The sequence below is a fragment of the Grampus griseus genome (genome assembly GCF_964374135.1).
Source record: "Grampus griseus genome assembly, chromosome: 2".
Classification (NCBI taxonomy): domain Eukaryota; kingdom Metazoa; phylum Chordata; class Mammalia; order Artiodactyla; family Delphinidae; genus Grampus; species Grampus griseus.
In genome coordinates this window covers 115,071,118-115,090,804 of record NC_139018.1, presented here as the reverse complement: position 1 = coordinate 115,090,804, position 19,687 = coordinate 115,071,118, and the positions used below count along the sequence as shown (strand labels likewise).

Genomic DNA, 19,687 nt, shown 5'->3' with positions numbered 1-19,687 from the left:
ATTAATTCCTTAAGCAGACAAAGAATATCAAATGCAGAGAGTAAAGTTCATGTCCTTCTTATGACCTTTAGTAAGTTGTGTTAAAGTAAAAATGCAGGAAAACCACAACACACACAAACCCAAAAACACTTCCAACGTCAATGCATGGATGAGCAAAGAATTTCTCTTACCTGGAGGTAGAGTAATCCTAAAGTTGTGAGAAGTTCTGTATTTTCTGGTGAGAACCTGCAACACAGAGATGCTCAGAGGGAAACAAGATGTGTATGAGAGACACTAAGATACACACATAGTAACTCACCCTTGTGCACTACCTGAGACACCACTGTGCCTCCCACCCCCCATAGGAACTCTCAAAGGGATTTGGGAATTTCCTTCCAAAGTAGGTCACCTCAACCCTAGCTACAGGGAGGATTGCTCAGCAAGAAAGAATGGGACTTGGGGGCTTCCTTGGTGGCGCAGTGGTTGAGAGTCCACCTGCCGATGCAGAGGACACGGGTTCGTGTCCTGGTCCGGGAAGATCCCACATGCTGCGGAGCGGCTGGGCCCGTGAGCCATGGCGCTGAGCCTGCGCATCCGGAGCCTGTGCTCCGCAACGGGAGAGGCCACAACAGTGAGAGGCCCGCGTACCGCAAAAAAAGAAAAAAAAAAAAAAGAATGGGACTTGGAACCCAGACTCCTTTCGCAGGACCTTTACTTAGGGCCAAAGTCCTTAGAAAGAACCTATGGAATATTTTGTGCCACTGTCTTGATTACACTGATAGAATTCAAGAATAATGCCCTGTAAACCAAGTCAGTCTAGAACACACACAGTTTTAGCCCTTTCCCTCTTGTGAGATTTTTTTTTCCTGTTCTCACTGTGCTCAATGCCAGCCAGCATAATTTCCCGCGTAAGTTAGGATCCCAAGGCCCCTAATGCTCTGCTCTCCACATTAAACAAAAAGCCATACTAAACAGCCAAACTAAAGAAGGAAGACACACACCCGCTCTAGGAAAGAATCAGCTGTTGGCTTTGTGGAGTAAACACCGGCTTAAGTAAAAGATTATCTGCCTTTCCAGTCCCTCAATGACATTTGTCTTTGTCACAAAACGAAAGCAACACTGAGCTCACATGATCTGACTACAGGATCACCAGACAGCTTCAACAGTGAAAATGACAGAAGGTGAAGAACAGTGTCTCCTGTTTCTAAGAATGAGGTAGGGTGCTGGTTACCTATGGGGCGACCAGAACCACAAGGGTCCAAAGCCCCAGCCTGGGGAGGCCTGAGCTGGCCAGACAGAGCTTACTCAGTTCAACTGAGTATTCACCCTTCACTTTCTGCCATAAATACCCATCCTAATCACTTCCTCCCCCAAAGCAAGTAAGTAACTTCCATGATTCTGGTGGGTGTCCATCCCCCCACCAAAACATGACTACTGTCTCCAAAGCTGCGGGTCATAAACAATGGTTTCTATAATCTCAGTGAGGCTCCAAATGCTCAGCTGACCTGTTTTCTCCTTTGAGAATTTCAGTGACTTAAGTCCTTGACCAGCCACTAGAAGAATGTGTGAGCTAATGTAATTTATGTGAGCTAATAAGCTCGAAGAGCCAACTTACAGAATGCAGGGGTCAGGGATTAAAGCTTCCACCCAGCACCAAAGAGACTTTAACATACGCTACATGGCTTCCTTCCTACTTGTCCATATAAACTTAGCCTTTTGATGACAGAAGTCTCTTTTGTAGCTTAAACCAAAGGATTTTTTTTTTTTTTGCGGTGCACGGGCCTCTCACTGTTGTGGCCTCTCCCGTTGCAGAGCACAGGCTCCGGATGCACAGGCTCAGCGGCCATGGCCCACGGGCCTAGCTGCTCCGCAGCATGTGGGATCTTCCCGGACCGGGGCATGAACCTGCGTCCCCTGCATCGGCAGGTGAACTCTCAACCACTGCGCCACCAGGGAAGCCCAAACCAAAGGATTTTTATGTCTTTTCAGATATAAAATATGGTTGAAGAAAATTCCAAAAGCAGTGTTGTGACTAATATAACCAGAAAAGTTACTATCATGGTAGAAGACAAAGGTAATTAACAAATTAATAGAAATCTACGTTTAGTTCAAAGTCTTATTATCAGGAGTAACAGACTTTGTGGCCTTAAACCACAGATGCGGCATTCTATAAACTGACCTAACCAATGAGACACTACAGCATTTTGCTACAGCTCTCCCACTTAAACACAAGACCCCAGACAGAAAAGACAAGATAGCATGTGTCCCTAGAAAAGAAACGCAGAACACCACACTGGGAAAGCCAGTCAGTTACATTTTCAAGGGGCGTTTGGCTGACCCTAATGATATTTTTCAAAAGCATGATATTGGTCTCAAGCTAATAAGGCCAGATCTTTATTACTCAATCAGGAGATTTCTCTCTCTAATATCCTGAAACACAAGATCTTTTATAAAGTTTAAAACCACAATGGCAGACTGCCAGCTGACTCCAAAATCTGCTCTCTCCTTCCTCCTAAGCACATCTGCCCACCTCCCTTGCAGCTAGATGTGGCCACCTCACTAATTTCGAACCACAGAATGTCAGCAGGAATGATGTGTGCAACTTCCTATTTATTCAGTACTTAGCTTCCTATACCACCTCCCCCAACCACAGCCTGGAGCACAGATGCTACAGTAAGTTAGCTGCAACCATGCAGGTGAAGGCAACAACCTAAGGAATGATGAGGAAGAAACATGGAAGGAACCTGGATCCCAGATTGATCTTGTGGAGCAAAGCTGCCCAGCTAGGCTAGACCAGCCACACTGATGGGTGAGAAAGAAACATGTCTGTCTTCCTTATTTAAACAATCGGGAGCTCTAAACCTTAGCTTAACAGTAACTCTGGCTCCTACAGCTCACAATGTGTAACAGTCACACGTGTTCTCTCTTAGACTTGGGAGTTCATGTCTGCTCCCATTTTTGTTTTAGTTTCTCGCTGCTCTAAAGGAACAGACACACTTACTCCACTGCTTTCTTGTAGATTTCGATGGCCTTGTCCAAGTCTCCCTCCAGCAAATGGATCTTGCCCAGCATTATGTAAGTCAGATCATGCCTGTTAAGATGTAGGGCATTGTGCAACTGGTCTTGTGCCTAACAAGATTGACAGAGTAAAGAGAACCAGATCACTACCGTGAAAGGACAATGACCTTGTATGGCTAATGTAAAGACAGAGCTCCTGCTATACTAATGTAGGAACATCACATTTCAGCAAATGCCCCACTACCCAAAAAACTAAAACATACCCAAACCGTGCTTGCTCATAGGACAGCTGGCAACATGGAGTGTCTGCCTCTAGAGCCACTTGGGAGGCTTATACAGATGATTAAACTTTTTGAGTGTTTTCTGCTTTTTGATATTCACACCCATGACTCGTATTTCGTAAGTCAAAAGGGATATCATGGTCTGCCCCAAACTCGACCCCAGCTGCACCGCTGACCAAATGCACACCCTTCCCCAGGGTGGACCTCATTTTCCTCACCAATATTTTGATGAATGAATGAATCCTCATTTATTCATTCAACATGTATTCATCGAGTGCCTGTTGCTCTAGGTACTAGTATACCAGAGCTAACGCAAGAGCTTATGTCCTCGTAGATGATGAAAAGGGCTTCGTTTAGTCCTTCACTGATTCAACAAGTATTTCTATAAATGCCAGGTACTGTATTTGCTTAGCCTGTAGGCTTTATAGTAAAATCTAAATATAATGCTTCTCCTCCATACAGGTCTGACCAAAACCCAATTCCACCTCTCCCTGGGCTCAGAATAATCCTGTGAATAGATATGTACTTACTCAGTTCAACTGAGTATTCACCCTTCACTTTCTGCCATAAATACCCATCCTAATCACTTCCTTGTAGATGCTTGAAATATCCTCTGAAGAGAGAAAGCTCCTAACCAAGTATGTAACAATGAAGATCTAGATCTGCCCAGAAAACCTAAGGGACCCACTAAATATGTATATTTTATTTACATAGATATAGGTATTACTTATTTTTATGTATCTCACAGGAGCAAAAGTTATTCTCATACCTCAACTGCTGAGGTACAGGTTTTTTTTCATACCCCTGAGGGATTGATTAGGTTACATCAGTTTACAAGTTGATATATATTAAACACTGTCAAATGGGTATCAACTAATTCAGATTCTCAGTCCTGTCAGCACTGGAGAAAGGAGAATAAAACTTCATAATCACTAAGTGGGAGCTTTATGAAGGAAACTCTACCCAACCCCACTATCATTAACTTTTAGAGTTCTCTATAATTTGGTCTATCCCTCAATTAAGATATATACATTTTTTCCCTTATCTGAGTACCAGGGTAAGCGCCAATGTTTTATCTGATGTAAGAGCCTTAGGCACTGTAGCCTAATCACAATGAAATATAAAAATGAAACATAAAAATCTCACACGGAAAATAACCTTAAAAACAAACTCTCAGAAATCAAATCTAAGATTAAAAATTCATTTCCGGGCTTCCCTGGTGGCACAGTGGTTGACAGTCCGCCTGCCGATGCAGGGGACATGGGTTCGTGCCCCGGTCCGGGAAGATCCCACATGCCGCGGAGCGGCTGGGCCCGTGAGCCATGGCCGCTGAGCCTGCGCGTCCGGAGCCTGTGCTCCGCAACGGGAGAGGCCACAACGGTGAGAGGCCCGCGTACCGCAAAAAAAAAAATAAATAAAAAAATTCATTTCCAATGACCTTGAAAACTAAAATCAGTTGCCACTGGAGCATAAGATAGCTCACAAGGTCATAATTACACTTTTAAGACTTACAGGTCCACTTTTTGATATCTAAGTTTTATTGAACATTTGTGTTTCCATTCTAGAAAATTAAACTAGGGGGTGGAAAATAAGAAGAGAGGAAGAAAGCAATTAGATTGCCATTCCCTAATCATATTTCTAGAATTTGTCACTTTCTTATTAAAAACAGAAAGAAAGAAAAAAAACAGATGACTAGTGACAAACAAGAATAAAAATGGGGATAAATGTATACGGCAGTTTCAATTTTTACTTCTAAAAATCTCGGCAAGCAGTAGGAATAATACAAAATGAGCAATGGCACCTCTGTAAGAAGTGTACCCTCAGTGAAATCCCCAGCCAACCGCTCAGCCACCACCACCATTTCTATAAATTACCTTGTCCAACTGTTTCAGGTAAATGTAGCAAACTCCTAGGTTATGACAGATCTCCTACACACAAAAGAAAGGAAAACAACTTACTAAGTTCCACAGTAACTATTAGAGTGAAACAACAGGCGTCTAGAGATTATTACTGCTTGGCAAAATTTAAACTTTAAAACATGCACTATGGTTAATTTTTTACTTGAATCTTAAACAGATTATAAGAGATAAAAGCAGAATAAACCAGTGATCTTCCTGGGTCTATTTAGTACCTTGGAGTGCATGCCCAGCCCATTCCTACACCTTTTTTCCTCTAAGGGCTGCTCACTGAACAAACCCTTTGTCCCCTCTTCTCAGAAGAGACTACCACAGCCCCTTCTCCAACCCTAAGGAGGTGTGTGTGTGTGTCAGTCAGAGTCCTTTTCCGAGGAATCTAGGAATTCACTAGGTGGTATGGACTTGGGGACTGACCGCGCCATCTGGAGGCCACTAGGATGGAATACACAGATGTAATTGGAACGGATCTTCAGAAGACTACAGCACAAGTCAGCAAACTCTGGCCCACTGGCCAAATCCATCCTCTGCCTTTTTCTGCAAATCAAGTTGTATTGGAACACAGCCACGACCGCTTGTTATGTATCGTCTACAGTTCTTTCACACTAGAACTTCAGAGTCAAGTAGTTGCAACAAAGACTGTATAAATCCACAAAGCTTAAAATATTTACTACCCTGCCCTTTACAAAAAAAAAATTTGCCAACCTCTGATCTACAGAAAGAAAATAAATCAAGCAGAAATGCAGAGAAGCTACCTTGGTTGCTGACATCTTTCCAGTTCTAGTTCACTGCAAGACCAATCTGTATTTCCTGACCTTGTGTTCTGTAAAATCTCTCGAACTCCCTTATATTAAACCTCCCTTTATTTAAGGCAGCTTTAGAGAAAGGAAAATGCAAGCGTGAGAAAACTGCTCCTGGGAAACAGTAAGGACCATCTTGTTAGTAGTGGGGAGGTGGAGAAGCATGTTCAGACCCAGAAGTGTCCCTCTCGGAAGAAACATGAACCTTATAGGGCTCAGAGACAACAACTGGTTTAATGTTTTCCAAGTTCCCTAACATAACAACAACAAAATAGCAATCAGTGATTCTATGCCAGATGTTTTCCATATACATTACTTTAATTTTCCCAGCAAATCTGCAACATAAGTATAACAATTCTGATTTCAGAGGTAAGAAAATGGAAGCTCAGAGAAGTTAAGTAGTTTGCCTAACTTAGGACAAAAAGTATCAGCACTGGGATTTCTTTTTCTTAGTTCTAAATCTTAAAGAATTTCAACCATATATAAATGTAGACAGAATCACCCTGTACTCATCATCCTGCTCCAACAATCATCCAATCCATACCCCCCCATCTCTCCCACTACTTTTGTAAGCAAATACCAGATAGTATCCCATTTTATCCACAAGTATTTCAGTATGTATTTCTAAAGGATAAGATCTCTTTTTTTTTAAGCTACCCACAATACCATTATCATACTTGAAAAAAAATTAGTAACTGCTGATACTGAATCATGTTCAAATTTCTGATGAATGTGTCACATTACAAAAAAATTTTTTTTTCTTCAATCACAATCCAGGGACTTCCCTGGTGGTCCAGTGGGTAAGACTCGGCACTCCCAATGCAGGGGGCCAAGGTTCGATCCCTGGTCAAGGAACTAGATCCCACATGCATGCTGCAACTAAGAGTCCGCATGCTGCAATGAAGATTCCACATGCCGCAACTAAGACCCGGCTCAGCATGCATGCATACATACATAAACAAATTTATTTTTAAAAAATCATAATCCAAATAATTTCCACACATTGCAAAGCACTGGGATTTGAACTCAGGCCTGTCTCTAAAACTTGTATACCAGACTTCCCTGGACTTCCCAGTCCAGTGGTTAAGAATCCGCCTGCCAATGCAGGGGACAGGGGTTCGATTCCTGATCCGGAAAGATCCCACATGCCGCAGGGCAGCTAAGCCTGTGCACCACAACCACTGAGCCCGTGTTCTAGAGCCCACAAGCCACAACTACTGAGCCCATGTGCCGCAACTACTGAAGCCCGCGTGCTCTGGGGCCCGCATGCTGCAACTACTGAGCCCACATGCTGCAATTACTGAAACCTGCACGCCTAGAGCCCATGCTCCACAAAAGAAGCCACTGCAATGAGAAGCCCACACACCGCAACAAAGAGTAGCCCCCGCTCGCCAAAACTAGAGAAAGCCCACAAGCAGCAACGAAGACCCAGCTCAGCCAAAAAAAATTTTTTTTAAATAAAACTTGTATACCTTCCACTTCATCACCCTATAAGAATATACACAGGGAGCTGGAGAGGAGAAATGTAGCCCTACTTGTCCTTTAAATGTACTGGAAGGTAACTAACGCGTAACCTTTTTAAATCATTTCTCATAGATATTATTTGAGAAAGCAGTAGCAATATGCCTTAAACAAACTGACAATCAAGAAAATTTTTGAAATTTGAAAAGGAAACTAGAACAAATCAGAGTTAAATCCTGTCTTTCATGGGGTGAGAAGATGCAGCAGACATCCTGCAAGGGCAATTGGTACAGTAGAAAGATCACAGGCCGAAAAGTGAGGAATCCTAGATTCTAGGCCTGAATTCTGGCTCTGGTTCTGCCACTACCTCACTGTGTGCCCTTCAGCAAGTCACTCCATCTCCCAAAGCCTCAGCTTCCTCATCTATCAATATGGGAAATTCTCCCTACTTAACAGCTGTTCCACAAGTCAAATGAGATCATGGCAGGAGGAATTATGATTCCCCTGCTGCGGCCAGACTGTGGAATACCCTGATGAGTCGAAGGAAGTAGGGCTACAAGGTTTACTACAGGCCACAGGCACTCATGAAGCATGTAGGGCAGAGAGTGGCTGTTTGGGGAATGACCACCTCTACTGGCACCAATGGACTGGTTATCCCAGGTGAGTCAGTAATACCAAATGAGCTCTTTCAACCAACTGGACAAACTGAAAGACATTCTCCATTCCCCCGTCCTGTCCCTGAGCTCTCCTGTCTCACTTCCTCTCTGTCTCCATCTGTGGGCTCATTTTCTCTTCAGCTCAGCCCTTCAAACTGTTTTTTCCAGGATTCCATCCTCAGCTCACTGCAGAGTGAGCTCATTCAATTTCATTGTTTTAATTATCGCCTTTAAGTTGTTGACTCCAAAATGTGTATCTCTAGCTCAGAACACTTGGGTTTCAGATTTCTGTATCTGCCATGTATTGGATACATCTCGATTTAGATATCCTACCAGAAGGTTCAATTCATCATGTCCACAATCTTCTAAAAGACAGGACTTAACTCTGATTTGTTATCATCACCCTCTCCCAAAACTTGCTCCTCTTCCTTCCTGTATTTCCTATTCTAGTTGATTGTCCCATAAACCACCAATCCAGCTTTGCATCTGCAGCCCAGTGCCTGGCACACAGATGTTCATTTGTTGAAAGAAGGACGAAGTGAATGAAACGGCAACTCAATTTTCCTTTATCTGTAGCTTTACTTTGGCCTTTGGCTATAAAATACTCAATGGCATAAAGACTTAAACATCTCAGTCTTTAGACCTGCAGAAGAAAAGTGACTGACAAAAATAATAGTGCTGTGAGACTTCCCTGGTGGCACAGTGGTTAAGACACTCCCAGTGCAGGGGGCTGGGGTTTGATCCCTGGTCAGGGAACTAGATCCCACGTGCATGCCGCAACTAAGAGTTCGCATGCCACGACTAAGGAGCTGGCAAGCTGCAACTAAGGAGCCCGCCTGCCGCAACTAAGACCCAGTGCAACCAAATGAATATTTTTTAAAAATAATAATAATGATAGTGCCATAAGAACTGCAGGGAAAACCCATGCTAGCTCTTTCTATTAATCAATCTAATCCTTCACTCTTAGATATGTCTTTCTAAGAATCATCAGATATTTTGAAAAAACCAATAGCATGAAAGAGAAGAACCAAAACAGAGGAAGAAAAAGATAATTGTGGAAAGCAGAACAGAACTTCAAAGGGTCAGAGACATGGAGAGGCTGCTGCAAGAAAAGACAAAGTTCTTAGAAATTAAAAATGTAATTACTGAAATAAAAAATATTGAACACGTAGGCTAAATAACAGAATGTGAATATAGCTAAAAACAGACGTGATGATCTGGAAGATAAGACTGAGGAAATGTCTCTGAATGTACAGCAAAGACAAGGAGGTAGAAAATATGAGAAGCAAGTTAGGAGACAAGTAGAACAGGTACAGAACACGTCTGATAAGAGTAGAAAACAGTGTGGCAAATGCTGCTAGTTATTTACCTAACATTCACTCTCTCTGTTTACCTTACCAACAGAACCCTAATTTTGTTTACAGTGACAATACATTTCCCAACCTTCCTTACAAAAGGCGTAGTTGGTGTGATATAAGTGAAAGTCTGTTGGGGATTTCTGGGAAAATTATACTTCCTTGATGAAGGTTATTCCTTTTCTCTTTGTTGCTTCTTCTTTCTCCCTACCTAGCATGATGTGATGTTAGAGCTGCAGCAGTCATCTTATAACCATGAAGAAAAAGCCTCAGCACTGATATCGTTGGGCCACCAAATCAATGTTGGCAACTACTTACCTGGATTTCTTGCTTCATAAGAAAAAAATAAACTCCTAATTTATAAAGCCAATGTTTAATAAAATGTTTTGTTGCAGTTACACACAATCCCTAACTAATACAAAGAGACAACAGAGAGGAAAAAATAATCAAAGAACTACTCAAAAAAAAAAAAACCTTGCTGACCCAAAGAAAGGCAAGGGTCTTCAAAGTGAAAGAGCCAACTGAATGTCCACAGATCAGGGGGATAAAAGAGAAAAGAAACACATCTAGACAACTATTACTGACATTTCAGAACTCCAATGATAGAAAATCCTCAAAGCTTCTACAGGAAAGTGGGGTTATCAGCAAGAATCAGACTGGTAACAGACTGCTCATCAACAACACTGACAGCCAGAAAACTAGGCAGCAATGTCTGCTGAGTTACGAGGAAACATGATTTTTGATCTTATACCCAGCCACATCATCGATCAAGTGTGAGGATAAGATACAATTTTGGCATGTAAGAATTCAGTAATAATAACAAAAGATAGCCATATGATAAATGGAGCCGTTAGCATGTCACTAATAACAAAGTTCCCTACTTACCCAATCTTTCTGGTTAAGTTTAGCTGCTTCATTATACACTTCAGTGGCAGCTTTATGTTTTCCCAGAAGAAATCTGGGGAAAAAACACATTTTCTGTGATTATTAATGCAAAGCTTTTACGAGACTATAACCCCACCAGTCCCACAACTGACTCATGCTCCAGCCAGCAGAGAATTGGGGACGCCTCTTCCCTGTAAGCTGGCTGTGCTGGTTTAGCCAGTGAGGCTGCTGCACACCAACAGCAGAAGCTCTCCTGGTAGGAACAGAGTTGGTTCCAAGGCCTTGGGCCCATTCTACACCAATTTTAGTGAAAGTCTTCTGTAATTTATTTTCTACAATGTACTACAAATGTAGACCAAAAAAGAAACAAGCCAAACTAATGACCATGTTAAACAAAAACTACCACAATTTTTCATCATGATCTATTAAGGACAGGCCCTTCTCTCCCAAACTAAGTCTCTTTCCTTGATACTGGATCATCATTCTGGAGACGCGGGAAAATCAGCCTCTATGCAAAGACAGTGCAGGTTATGAATGACAACATAGGTAAGAAAGTGAGAGTGGGAACTCCACAGAACACTTTACTACTCTGGAGTAGTAAAGCTATTAGTACTTAACAGCTTGTAAAGACAACGGAGGTTGCCTGCATCCAGGAACCTCCAGGGCATTCACTCAACAAACACTTACTAAAAACCTACTGTGTATCTAGTATTATGCTAAGTGTTGGAACAGTAGGTGAGAAAAATTCCATGGGCTGCCAATACATCAGGGTACTTGAGGCACAAAATGTTCCTATTTATATGAGAAACATTATCGGTGTTCCCCCATCAAACTAGAATATACAGTGTTTGAAATACTCAGTTCCTTTATACTAGTTATCTCATTTTCTCAAATTTCAAAATTAATCCACACTCTTCAAAGTGAATCTATTATACCCATTAAGCAACCCTCCCTCTATGTATCCGGCTGCCAGAAGCAGCTCCAGCCTGAGAATGCACTTTACATTGTTCTCTGTCAGTGCCCTAGGGCCTCCAGGCTGCCAATACTCACAAAGATCTGGCCACCTGCTTGAGGTTATCAGCAGACTGAGGGCTGAGAACAGCACACGTCTGAAAGAGTTCTAGGGATTCTTGGATATTTCCTTCCAGGCGAAATATCAATGCTGCCAAGAAAGAGAAAACACAGAAAATAAAATCATGTTCTAGGAAGAATGGAGCCTGACATCTGAAAAATTGGAGGAGAGGGAGGTAGGAAATCATATCAAAGAAATCCTTTGGATAATTGTGTCTAATACAATCAGATATGACTTCAGATGGATTGAAACAAGCAGCAAAGTTGTTGATGAGCTAAAACCTTTTTTTTTTAATTAATTAATTTATTTTTGGCTGTGTTGGGTCTTCGTTTCTGTGCGAGGGCTTTCTCTAGTTGTGGCAGGCGGGGGCCACTCTTCATCGCAGTGCGCAGGCCTCTCACTATCGCGGCCTCTCTTGTTGCGGAGCACAGGCTCCAGATGCGCAGGCTCAGTAGTTGTGGCTCACGGGCCTAGTTGCTCCGGGGCATGTGGGATCCTCCCAGACCAGGACTCGAACCCATGTCCCCTGCATTGGCAGGCAGATTCTCAACCACTGCACCACCAGGGAAGCCCTAAAACCTTTTTTTTAAGGTATCTGGAATCTACCTATTCCTCCACTCCCAGCTTCCACCACGCAGATAATCGGGTGCCTTGTAAATTATCCCACAAACTCTTCACTATAAGAACATTCTTATAGCTCCTTATCAGATGCTCTATTTATCACGATAATGCCAACATCCACCTGATAGTTTTCAGAAAGTACACCCAAATGGGGCAAATGCAATCAATAACTCAAGTCCAACAAGGAGATGCTGGCAAAGAATGCAGTAATATTTCAGACTTGGTTTTCAGTATAGCAACCAATCAGAATAATCATTTTTCAGAAGAATTTACATGCTTAACTACTACCAGGCACTATAAGTCTGGAACTTGTGATATTGGGAATAAAAGAGCATTATTTGGGCTTCCCTGGTGGTGCAGTAGTTAAGAATCTACCTGCCAATGCAGGGGACACGGGTTTGAGCCTTGGCCCGGGAAGATCCCACATGCCGCCGCGGAGCAATTATGCCCGTGCGCCACAACTATTGAGCCTGCACTCAAGAGCCTGCAAGCCACAACTAGTGAGCCCACGCGCCACAACTACTGAAGCCCACGCGCCTAGAGCCCGTGCTCTGCAACAAGAGAAGCCACCGCAATGAGAAGCCCGCGCACCACAACGAAGAGTAGCCCCTGCTCGCCACAACTAGAGAAAAGCCCACACACAGCAACAATGACCCAACATGGTCAAAAATAAAAACAAATAAATAATTTATTTTTTAAAAAAGAGCATTATTTGCCATGATGTCCTAGATATGTCAATATCTTACCAATTATGTCAGAAAATTATATATTAATCTGAAGACTACAAATACAATGAGTGGTAAACAAAACTATTCATTTACATCAAAGAGTCAAAAAGATAGTTCCTGGGAAAACTAAGGATGCTACTTTGGGCACTACAGAGTAAAATTCCAGTCAGTGGTTCCTATACTTGATTTCTGATGAATTTCATTTATTCTCTGTTTTATCCTGTATACCTCTAGGCTTCTTCCCTTCATCCTGACTCACCTTACAAAAAATCCTCAAGCTTTTCCTTATCTCTTTTAGCTTGACTACAAGGAACCCTTCCAAAAGCCGCTTCTGGACCTGAAACTGCTGCATGAGGCAGGGACCCTAACAACTGTTCTGAAAAACACTAGCCGGAAACTAGAATAGGGGTGAAGGACAGTAGCAAGTTTTTTTAAGAGAACTAGTCATTTCTGAGGTCAAATCCAGCACAATAATCATGTTCTGATTTCAAAAAACAGTAATATTGAATAAGAGATTTGTGGAACATTTACTTGAATTTAAGTATTTTGTAAGTTGTTTGCTCTTTCTCCAGAACCTAGGCAGAGTGTGCATTTCTCTGGCAAGAAGAGAAGAAATATATGTCTTACCTTGGACATAGATAGCATATTCACATAACCCCTGAGTCTCCTGAAGCTGTTCTCTGATAACATCCTGAAAAAGAAAGAAACAATACTTCTGAGTAGTGGTTAAGTGTCTTCAAGTGTTTTTAAGAAAAGGTAAACATGGACAAGGAGTACATGTAAGAAATCTACAATACTAATGATGACTAATAAAGTAGTTCATTCGGATTTTTTAAATTTATTTGACCCCTAGAACAGGCGCCAGCAAAGTACAGCCCACAGGCCAAATCCGACTCACATAGCCTATTTCTGTACAGGTCTCAAGCTAAGAGTGTTTTTTTAATTTTTAAAGGGTTATTAAAAAATAAGAGAAGATGAAGTATATGAGACAGAGACTATCTGTGGCCTGCAAAGCCTAAAATATTTACCATCTGGCCCCTTACAGAAAAAGTTCACCAACTCCTATCTACACTCTAACTAGGCAGGCTAAGAAAACTAGGAAAAGATTTCCATGCACCATTATAGATGCTAGGAGCTCTCTGATGAGCAAAGTACAGGCTCTACCTTTGTCCTATGATGGGCTAAGACCAGAGAGCTATACAGCTCAGAGGGCAATCACCTGATTCTAACCTGGAGCAATCAGGGAAGGCTTTCCAGGGTAAACAGTTTCAAATCCTGTGTTAGCAAGGGATGGAGGAAAAGCTGAGGTGGCCCAGAGAGTCAGAGAGAGAAGGGCTTCAAATGCCATGCTAAAAAAGGTCGAGAGCAATGGGAAAATCGTGATAAATTTTAAGTGGGAAGTAACCAGATTCTATTTGCTCCATTTTAGGAACATTGTGGAAATAGATGGAAAGGAGGCAAGATTAGAGGCAATGTTGGCATAAGAACTCTTGTGGTTAATTTAAATAAAAATGACAGGGATTAACTACAGCGTGGGGTGGGGGGAAGTGGACAGTGTCTTGAGATAGTAAGAGAAGGATCTCCAGAACTTGATGATTATCTATATTAGGGAAAGTGGGTCAGAGGATTCTGACACAGACAGCTGGGTGAATGATGGTACCTATCCCCGAGACAGGGAACAGGAGAAGGAATAGGTTTGGAAAGAAGAAGATAAATTCAGCTACAGAAAAGATGAATTTGAAATACCTGGGAAGCATTCAGTACGCATCTCTAAGATCAGGAAGAAGTGTGTGGAATGAGCAGAGAAAGGAGTCAAGGACAGAACCTAGAAATAGCCCCAACTCTTAAGAAAAAAGCAAAAGAAGAGAAGCCAAAAAAAAAGGAAACAGAGAAAGTGGTCAATAAAGGAAAAGGGAAATAAGAAAAGGATAATATCACAGATGAAAAAAAAATCTTTCAAGACCCATACTGGAACATTGCTAGTTCTTTACATTGTCATAGGTACAAATGTCACAGGTATAAAAACTACAACCTTAAAAGCATTACAAAGCTCCGAATGCCAAAAACCGAGAATACCAGGGATATATTTTGCATGATGATACTATCCTCTGCCAGCAAGTATGTAATGTACATAGTAAGTTACCAAAGATACAGTTTAGAGAAAATACAAATGGTTTTAAAATATATAAAGGACCAAGCTCACCATAGTAAGAGAATTATAAAACTCAATGAAATACCATTTTTCACCTATCCAGAGATCAAACCGTTAAACACTATGCCATATTGAACATCTGCTCTCCACCATGAGACCAACAAGTCCCAGAGAGTGGCTGCTCCTTCAGCCTGATCTTGAAATGAGAAGACACATGGAGCACACTTTAACCTGACCCACAGCCTGTGGTCAAACCCAGCCAACTTACAGCCAATCTGAAGGCCCATGGGTAGTAATAAGTATCTGTTGTTAGGGGTAACTGACATTTTGAGGTTGTTTCTTAAGCAGCATTATCATAGCAAACGCTAACCAATACACAAAATGCAGAGAAATGAGATTTCATACATTTTTAGTGAGAGCTAAACTGTCACACAAACTCTGAGTGACAGACACAGTTAGTTGCCTAACCAAAGCCTGCCTCTCACATTTTCTATCATTGGCCTCTCACCTTGCATGCTTCATAATCCTTCCGGATATAGTGGAGATGTATCAACCAGTTCTGCTTCTCCAAAATAGGAAACTCTGGAGCTGGGTAGCATATTTTGACAAAACAAACAACACAGTCATTGTTAGGTTTTCTCCTTGAGCACTGTCCTCAACTAACCACAGGCATACTGTAATATCACGTTAAATTCTTCATGCTGCTGATCATAAGAATACAGTGCATCAAAAATGTGTGGATTATTAAATTAAGAGATACTTGTCCTACTATTACACATTGAATATATACTTCTGTTCAGTTTTGGTCATTTATAATGTCAGTTTCTCAACTGATAACTTGCCTGAAGAGAAAAACAGAATCATTCTTTCCCTCTTTTCCTCTCTCTCTCCTTGGTTTTAGAACGTGAATAATATGACTTTCCAAAGGATATTTCAGGAGTGTTACTAACAAAATATACATACCATAGTTAATATCACATCTGATAGATCATAGGACCAAAAATAGCTAAACACAGTCTTAGCAATAGCTCAAATGTGAAACATTATACTGTTGCCCAGGAATGAGAAGTCAACAAGGAGAAAAATATTTGAGCCACTGAAAACGATTCATGATACAGAAACCCTGAGTTACTATCCCTTTGAATTCAATTAAAATACAGGTAAAAATTCACTAAGAAATTATTTTTCTATGGTAAAAAGGAGGCCAAGTATTCACACCAACCTCAGAACAGTGGTGACCTCAAGGAAGGAAGAGGGAAGAGTAGAATTAGGAAGCAATAAAAAGGAGATTTCAACTGTTAAATGCTTTATTTATCAAAAAAGTTAAAAGCTCTAAAGTATACATGGCCAAGTGTATTTATTTATTAAATCTGGCCTGTAAGTACACAGGTGTTTGTATTTTTTATGCATTTTAATACATGCTTGAGGTAATCCCTGTTTTGTTTTGTTCTGTTTTAATGATCATTTTCTTTTTGTTGTTTTTTGTTGGCCACACCACACAACATGCTGGATCTTAGTCCCCGACCAGAGATGGAACCCGCACCCCCTGCAGTGGCAGCGCGGAGTCTTAACCACTGGACCACCAGGGTACTTCCCTGATTTTTTAAAATGTAAAAGAAAGGGTATAGCAGGGGAAGAAAGGGAAATGATTTGTAATCATTTGTAATCGCTCTGTTCCAGAACCTTAGGCGATATATCGATGGAAAACCCAAGACTTATATGTCCATAGTATGACGGGAAGGAAAAAAAGCTTACTGTGACCCAGAATTAACATTGCAGGAACACAAAAATTAAGAATGCTGCTTACTCTTTCCCAAGAATAGGGAACAGCAACAGAATCTGTGAACTGAAATTATGACAGAAAGTATGGATATGATTTTATATACCGGAAGAAAAAAAAAAGACAAAATGTTAAGCAACTAACTCTTCATCTTCTGATTACCCACATTCTCTGACTGAGACCACCCTTCTTCTAGTCAGCAAGGGCCTAAGTGAGATTCTTCAATGACTTTTGTCTCCTTCCTTCTCTTCTCCCAAGCCCCAACAATCATCAGATATTAGCCGTTCTTGTTTTGCCAAACTAACCACTTCCAGAATTAAATTTCCTACTAAAGACCACACAAATCACCAAGCTTAAAGATGGATGTGAGGGACTTCCCCCGGTGGTCCAGTGGGTAAGACTCCACGCTCCCAATGCAGGGGGCCCGGGTTCGATCCCTGGTCAGGGAACTAGATCCTGCATGCATGCCTCAACTAAGAGTCCACATGCCGCAACTAAAGATCGCACATACTGCAACTAAAAGATCCCGCATGCTGCAAAGATTCCACGTGTCGCAACTAAAACCCGGCACAGCCAAAATTAAATAACTATTTTTTAAAAAAACAACAACAAGACGGATGTGAGTGGGTGTGCATGTAATCTTGGATCAAGTCTCAATTGTATGGCCTACCTCAATGTTACCTACCCTCTAAAGCAGCAGTCCCCAACCTTTTTGGCACCAGGGACCAGTTTCATGGAAGACAATTTTTCCAGAGACCGGGGGGATGGGGTGGGAGATCGTTTTGGGATGATTCAAGCGCATTACATTTACTGTGCACTTTATTTCTATTATTACTACACTGTAATACATAATGAAATAATCATACAACTTGCCATAATGCAGCATCAGTGGGAGCCCTGAGCTTGTTGTTTTCACTTGCCACTCACTGATAGGGTTTTGATATGAGTCTGCAAGCAACTGATTTATTATGGTCTCTGTGCAATCAAACCTCTCTGCTCATGATAATCTGTATTTGCAGCCACTAGCATCACCGTCTCAGCTCCACCTCAGATCATCACCAGGCATTAGATTCTCATAAGGAGCGCGCAGCCTAGATCCCTCACATGCGCAGTTCACAGTGCGGTTCCCACTTCTATGAGAATCTAATGCTGCCGCTGATCTGACAGGAGGCGGAGCTCAGGTGGTAATGCAAGTGATGGGGAGTGGCTGTAAATACAGATGAAGTTTCGCTCGCTCGCCCACGGCTAACCACAGGCTGCGAGGCCCAGTTCCTAATGGGCCACGGACCATTACCGGTCCATGGCCCAAGGGTTGGGGACCCCTGCTGTAAAGGGAAGGAGACAACTGAATCCTTTGAGTTTACAATATCACTTAGTATCATTGCTTCCACAACCTAAAAGAAAATTTATAAAATGCAAATTTGAGTCTTGTCTATTACAATCTTATAATAAAAGATGAGGCATTTTTTGTGTTCCATGGGTGAAGAATGGAGGAAAAAAATGTTCAATTTGTAAGGTATCTCAAGGGCCCAGAGGCCCCTGAAATGGAGCACTAGGGATGAGAAGAAGGGAAAGCACCACCGAATTCAAGTGCCCAACAGCCATTTCACACTCCTGACGATACAGTTTGTCTAAAAGCTAAAAGAACTTTAGGCTCATCAAAGACTTTATAAATCATTTCAGTGCCCCATAACTGTCCTATTAACTGTGTAGTCTTGGGAAATTTAGTTTCCTCATCTATAAAATAGAGACTCATTCATTCATTCAATAAATATTCACTGAGTACCAACCACATGCCAGGCACTGGGGATACAAGAACAAACAAAACTGGTTATAAGCTTTCAGGGAGCTTATAATCAGGGCAGGGGTGGGGGGTGCGGGTTCCGAGAGTGCTGGCAGAAGGGATAGATGATAATAAAATCTCCATTATTAGTGATATTCTTCTCACATTTAAATAGGAGAGTCAGGGGATAAAATACCCCACAGAGATGTGAAGATTGAATGACAATACATATAAAGAGGTTCAAGTACTGTCTGGTACACGCTAACCCCTAAAGAAGTGTTAACTGTTGTTGCTGTTATTTTTATCATCATTATTATTAGTCATTTTCCAAAATGAGGAAGTTCTGGATACCACATAAATCCCTATGAACTCTGAATTTACACTTAGAATTTTACCTGTAAATGTGTGAGTTGAATTTCTTGTATTCCAAATCATTGCTCACTCCAATTCCCCCCTACAAACAGGGATACTGGTTCTTATATGCTTTCACAAGTATTATGAGAATTACCTATCTGAAAGGTCCTCTAAAAAAGATAGGCATGTAAGTGCAAAGTAGAGCCTTCTCTATTTTACAGCAGAGCAAGGTGGTCATCTCCCATGTTACACTTTAGTAGGAGTCTGTATTACCATGGACGTCAGGTGGCCAGCTGATGAGATGAAGACAAGGTAAAGCCTTTCAGTCATCACCAAGGCAGTGGGGGTAGAAGGCTGGCAACCTGGCAACAATATTCCCTTGCCCTTCTCTTCTCCTGCCCCCATTCCACTCTTTTGTGACACCTCTTTCTTTCCTCCTCGATAAGGATGCACAAGACCTATCTTAAACAATTCTATAACTGAACAAACATGACATCACAAGAATTCTTCTTCCTTGTAATTTGCCTTAGGTGTGAAATTCTCATAGAAATAACCAAAACTCAAAACTTTACATAAAACTGATTAATGGTAGTGAAAAGCATCCTGGATATATTAATGTTGAGCGGAAAATTATTGTGCTTTGAAATTTTAGTTGAAAAATTTTCTAAAATGACTAAGGCTTTTTGTAAGTACATTGTAAATGAACTCTTCTTTGGTAAACGATCTCTTCCAGGACCAGAAGACAGGCAGCACATCAAATTTTTATATGTAGAAGTCCAATCTTGATTCAGTACCAGACTTCTATGGGACTTAGAGCAAGTTATTTGAGTCTCTGGGCCTCCATTTTCA

General features: G+C 41.5%; 1 protein-coding gene across 2 annotated transcripts in view; it reads right to left on the bottom strand.

Annotated features, from left to right (window-relative positions):
* Positions 1 to 19,687, bottom strand: part of BBS4 (Bardet-Biedl syndrome 4) — a 70,549-nt gene that overhangs the window by 12,227 nt on the left and 38,635 nt on the right. For both annotated transcript variants that reach the window (XM_082649745.1, XM_082649746.1), the window contains exons 3-9: positions 15,430 to 15,509; positions 13,397 to 13,460; positions 11,399 to 11,510; positions 10,349 to 10,421; positions 5,153 to 5,206; positions 2,981 to 3,108; positions 171 to 225 (exon numbers count right to left, since the gene is read on the bottom strand). In XM_082649745.1, coding sequence (XP_082505871.1) covers positions 171 to 225; positions 2,981 to 3,108; positions 5,153 to 5,206; positions 10,349 to 10,421; positions 11,399 to 11,510; positions 13,397 to 13,460; positions 15,430 to 15,509 — 566 coding nt within the window. The remainder of the gene's footprint in view (positions 1 to 170; positions 226 to 2,980; positions 3,109 to 5,152; positions 5,207 to 10,348; positions 10,422 to 11,398; positions 11,511 to 13,396; positions 13,461 to 15,429; positions 15,510 to 19,687) is intronic.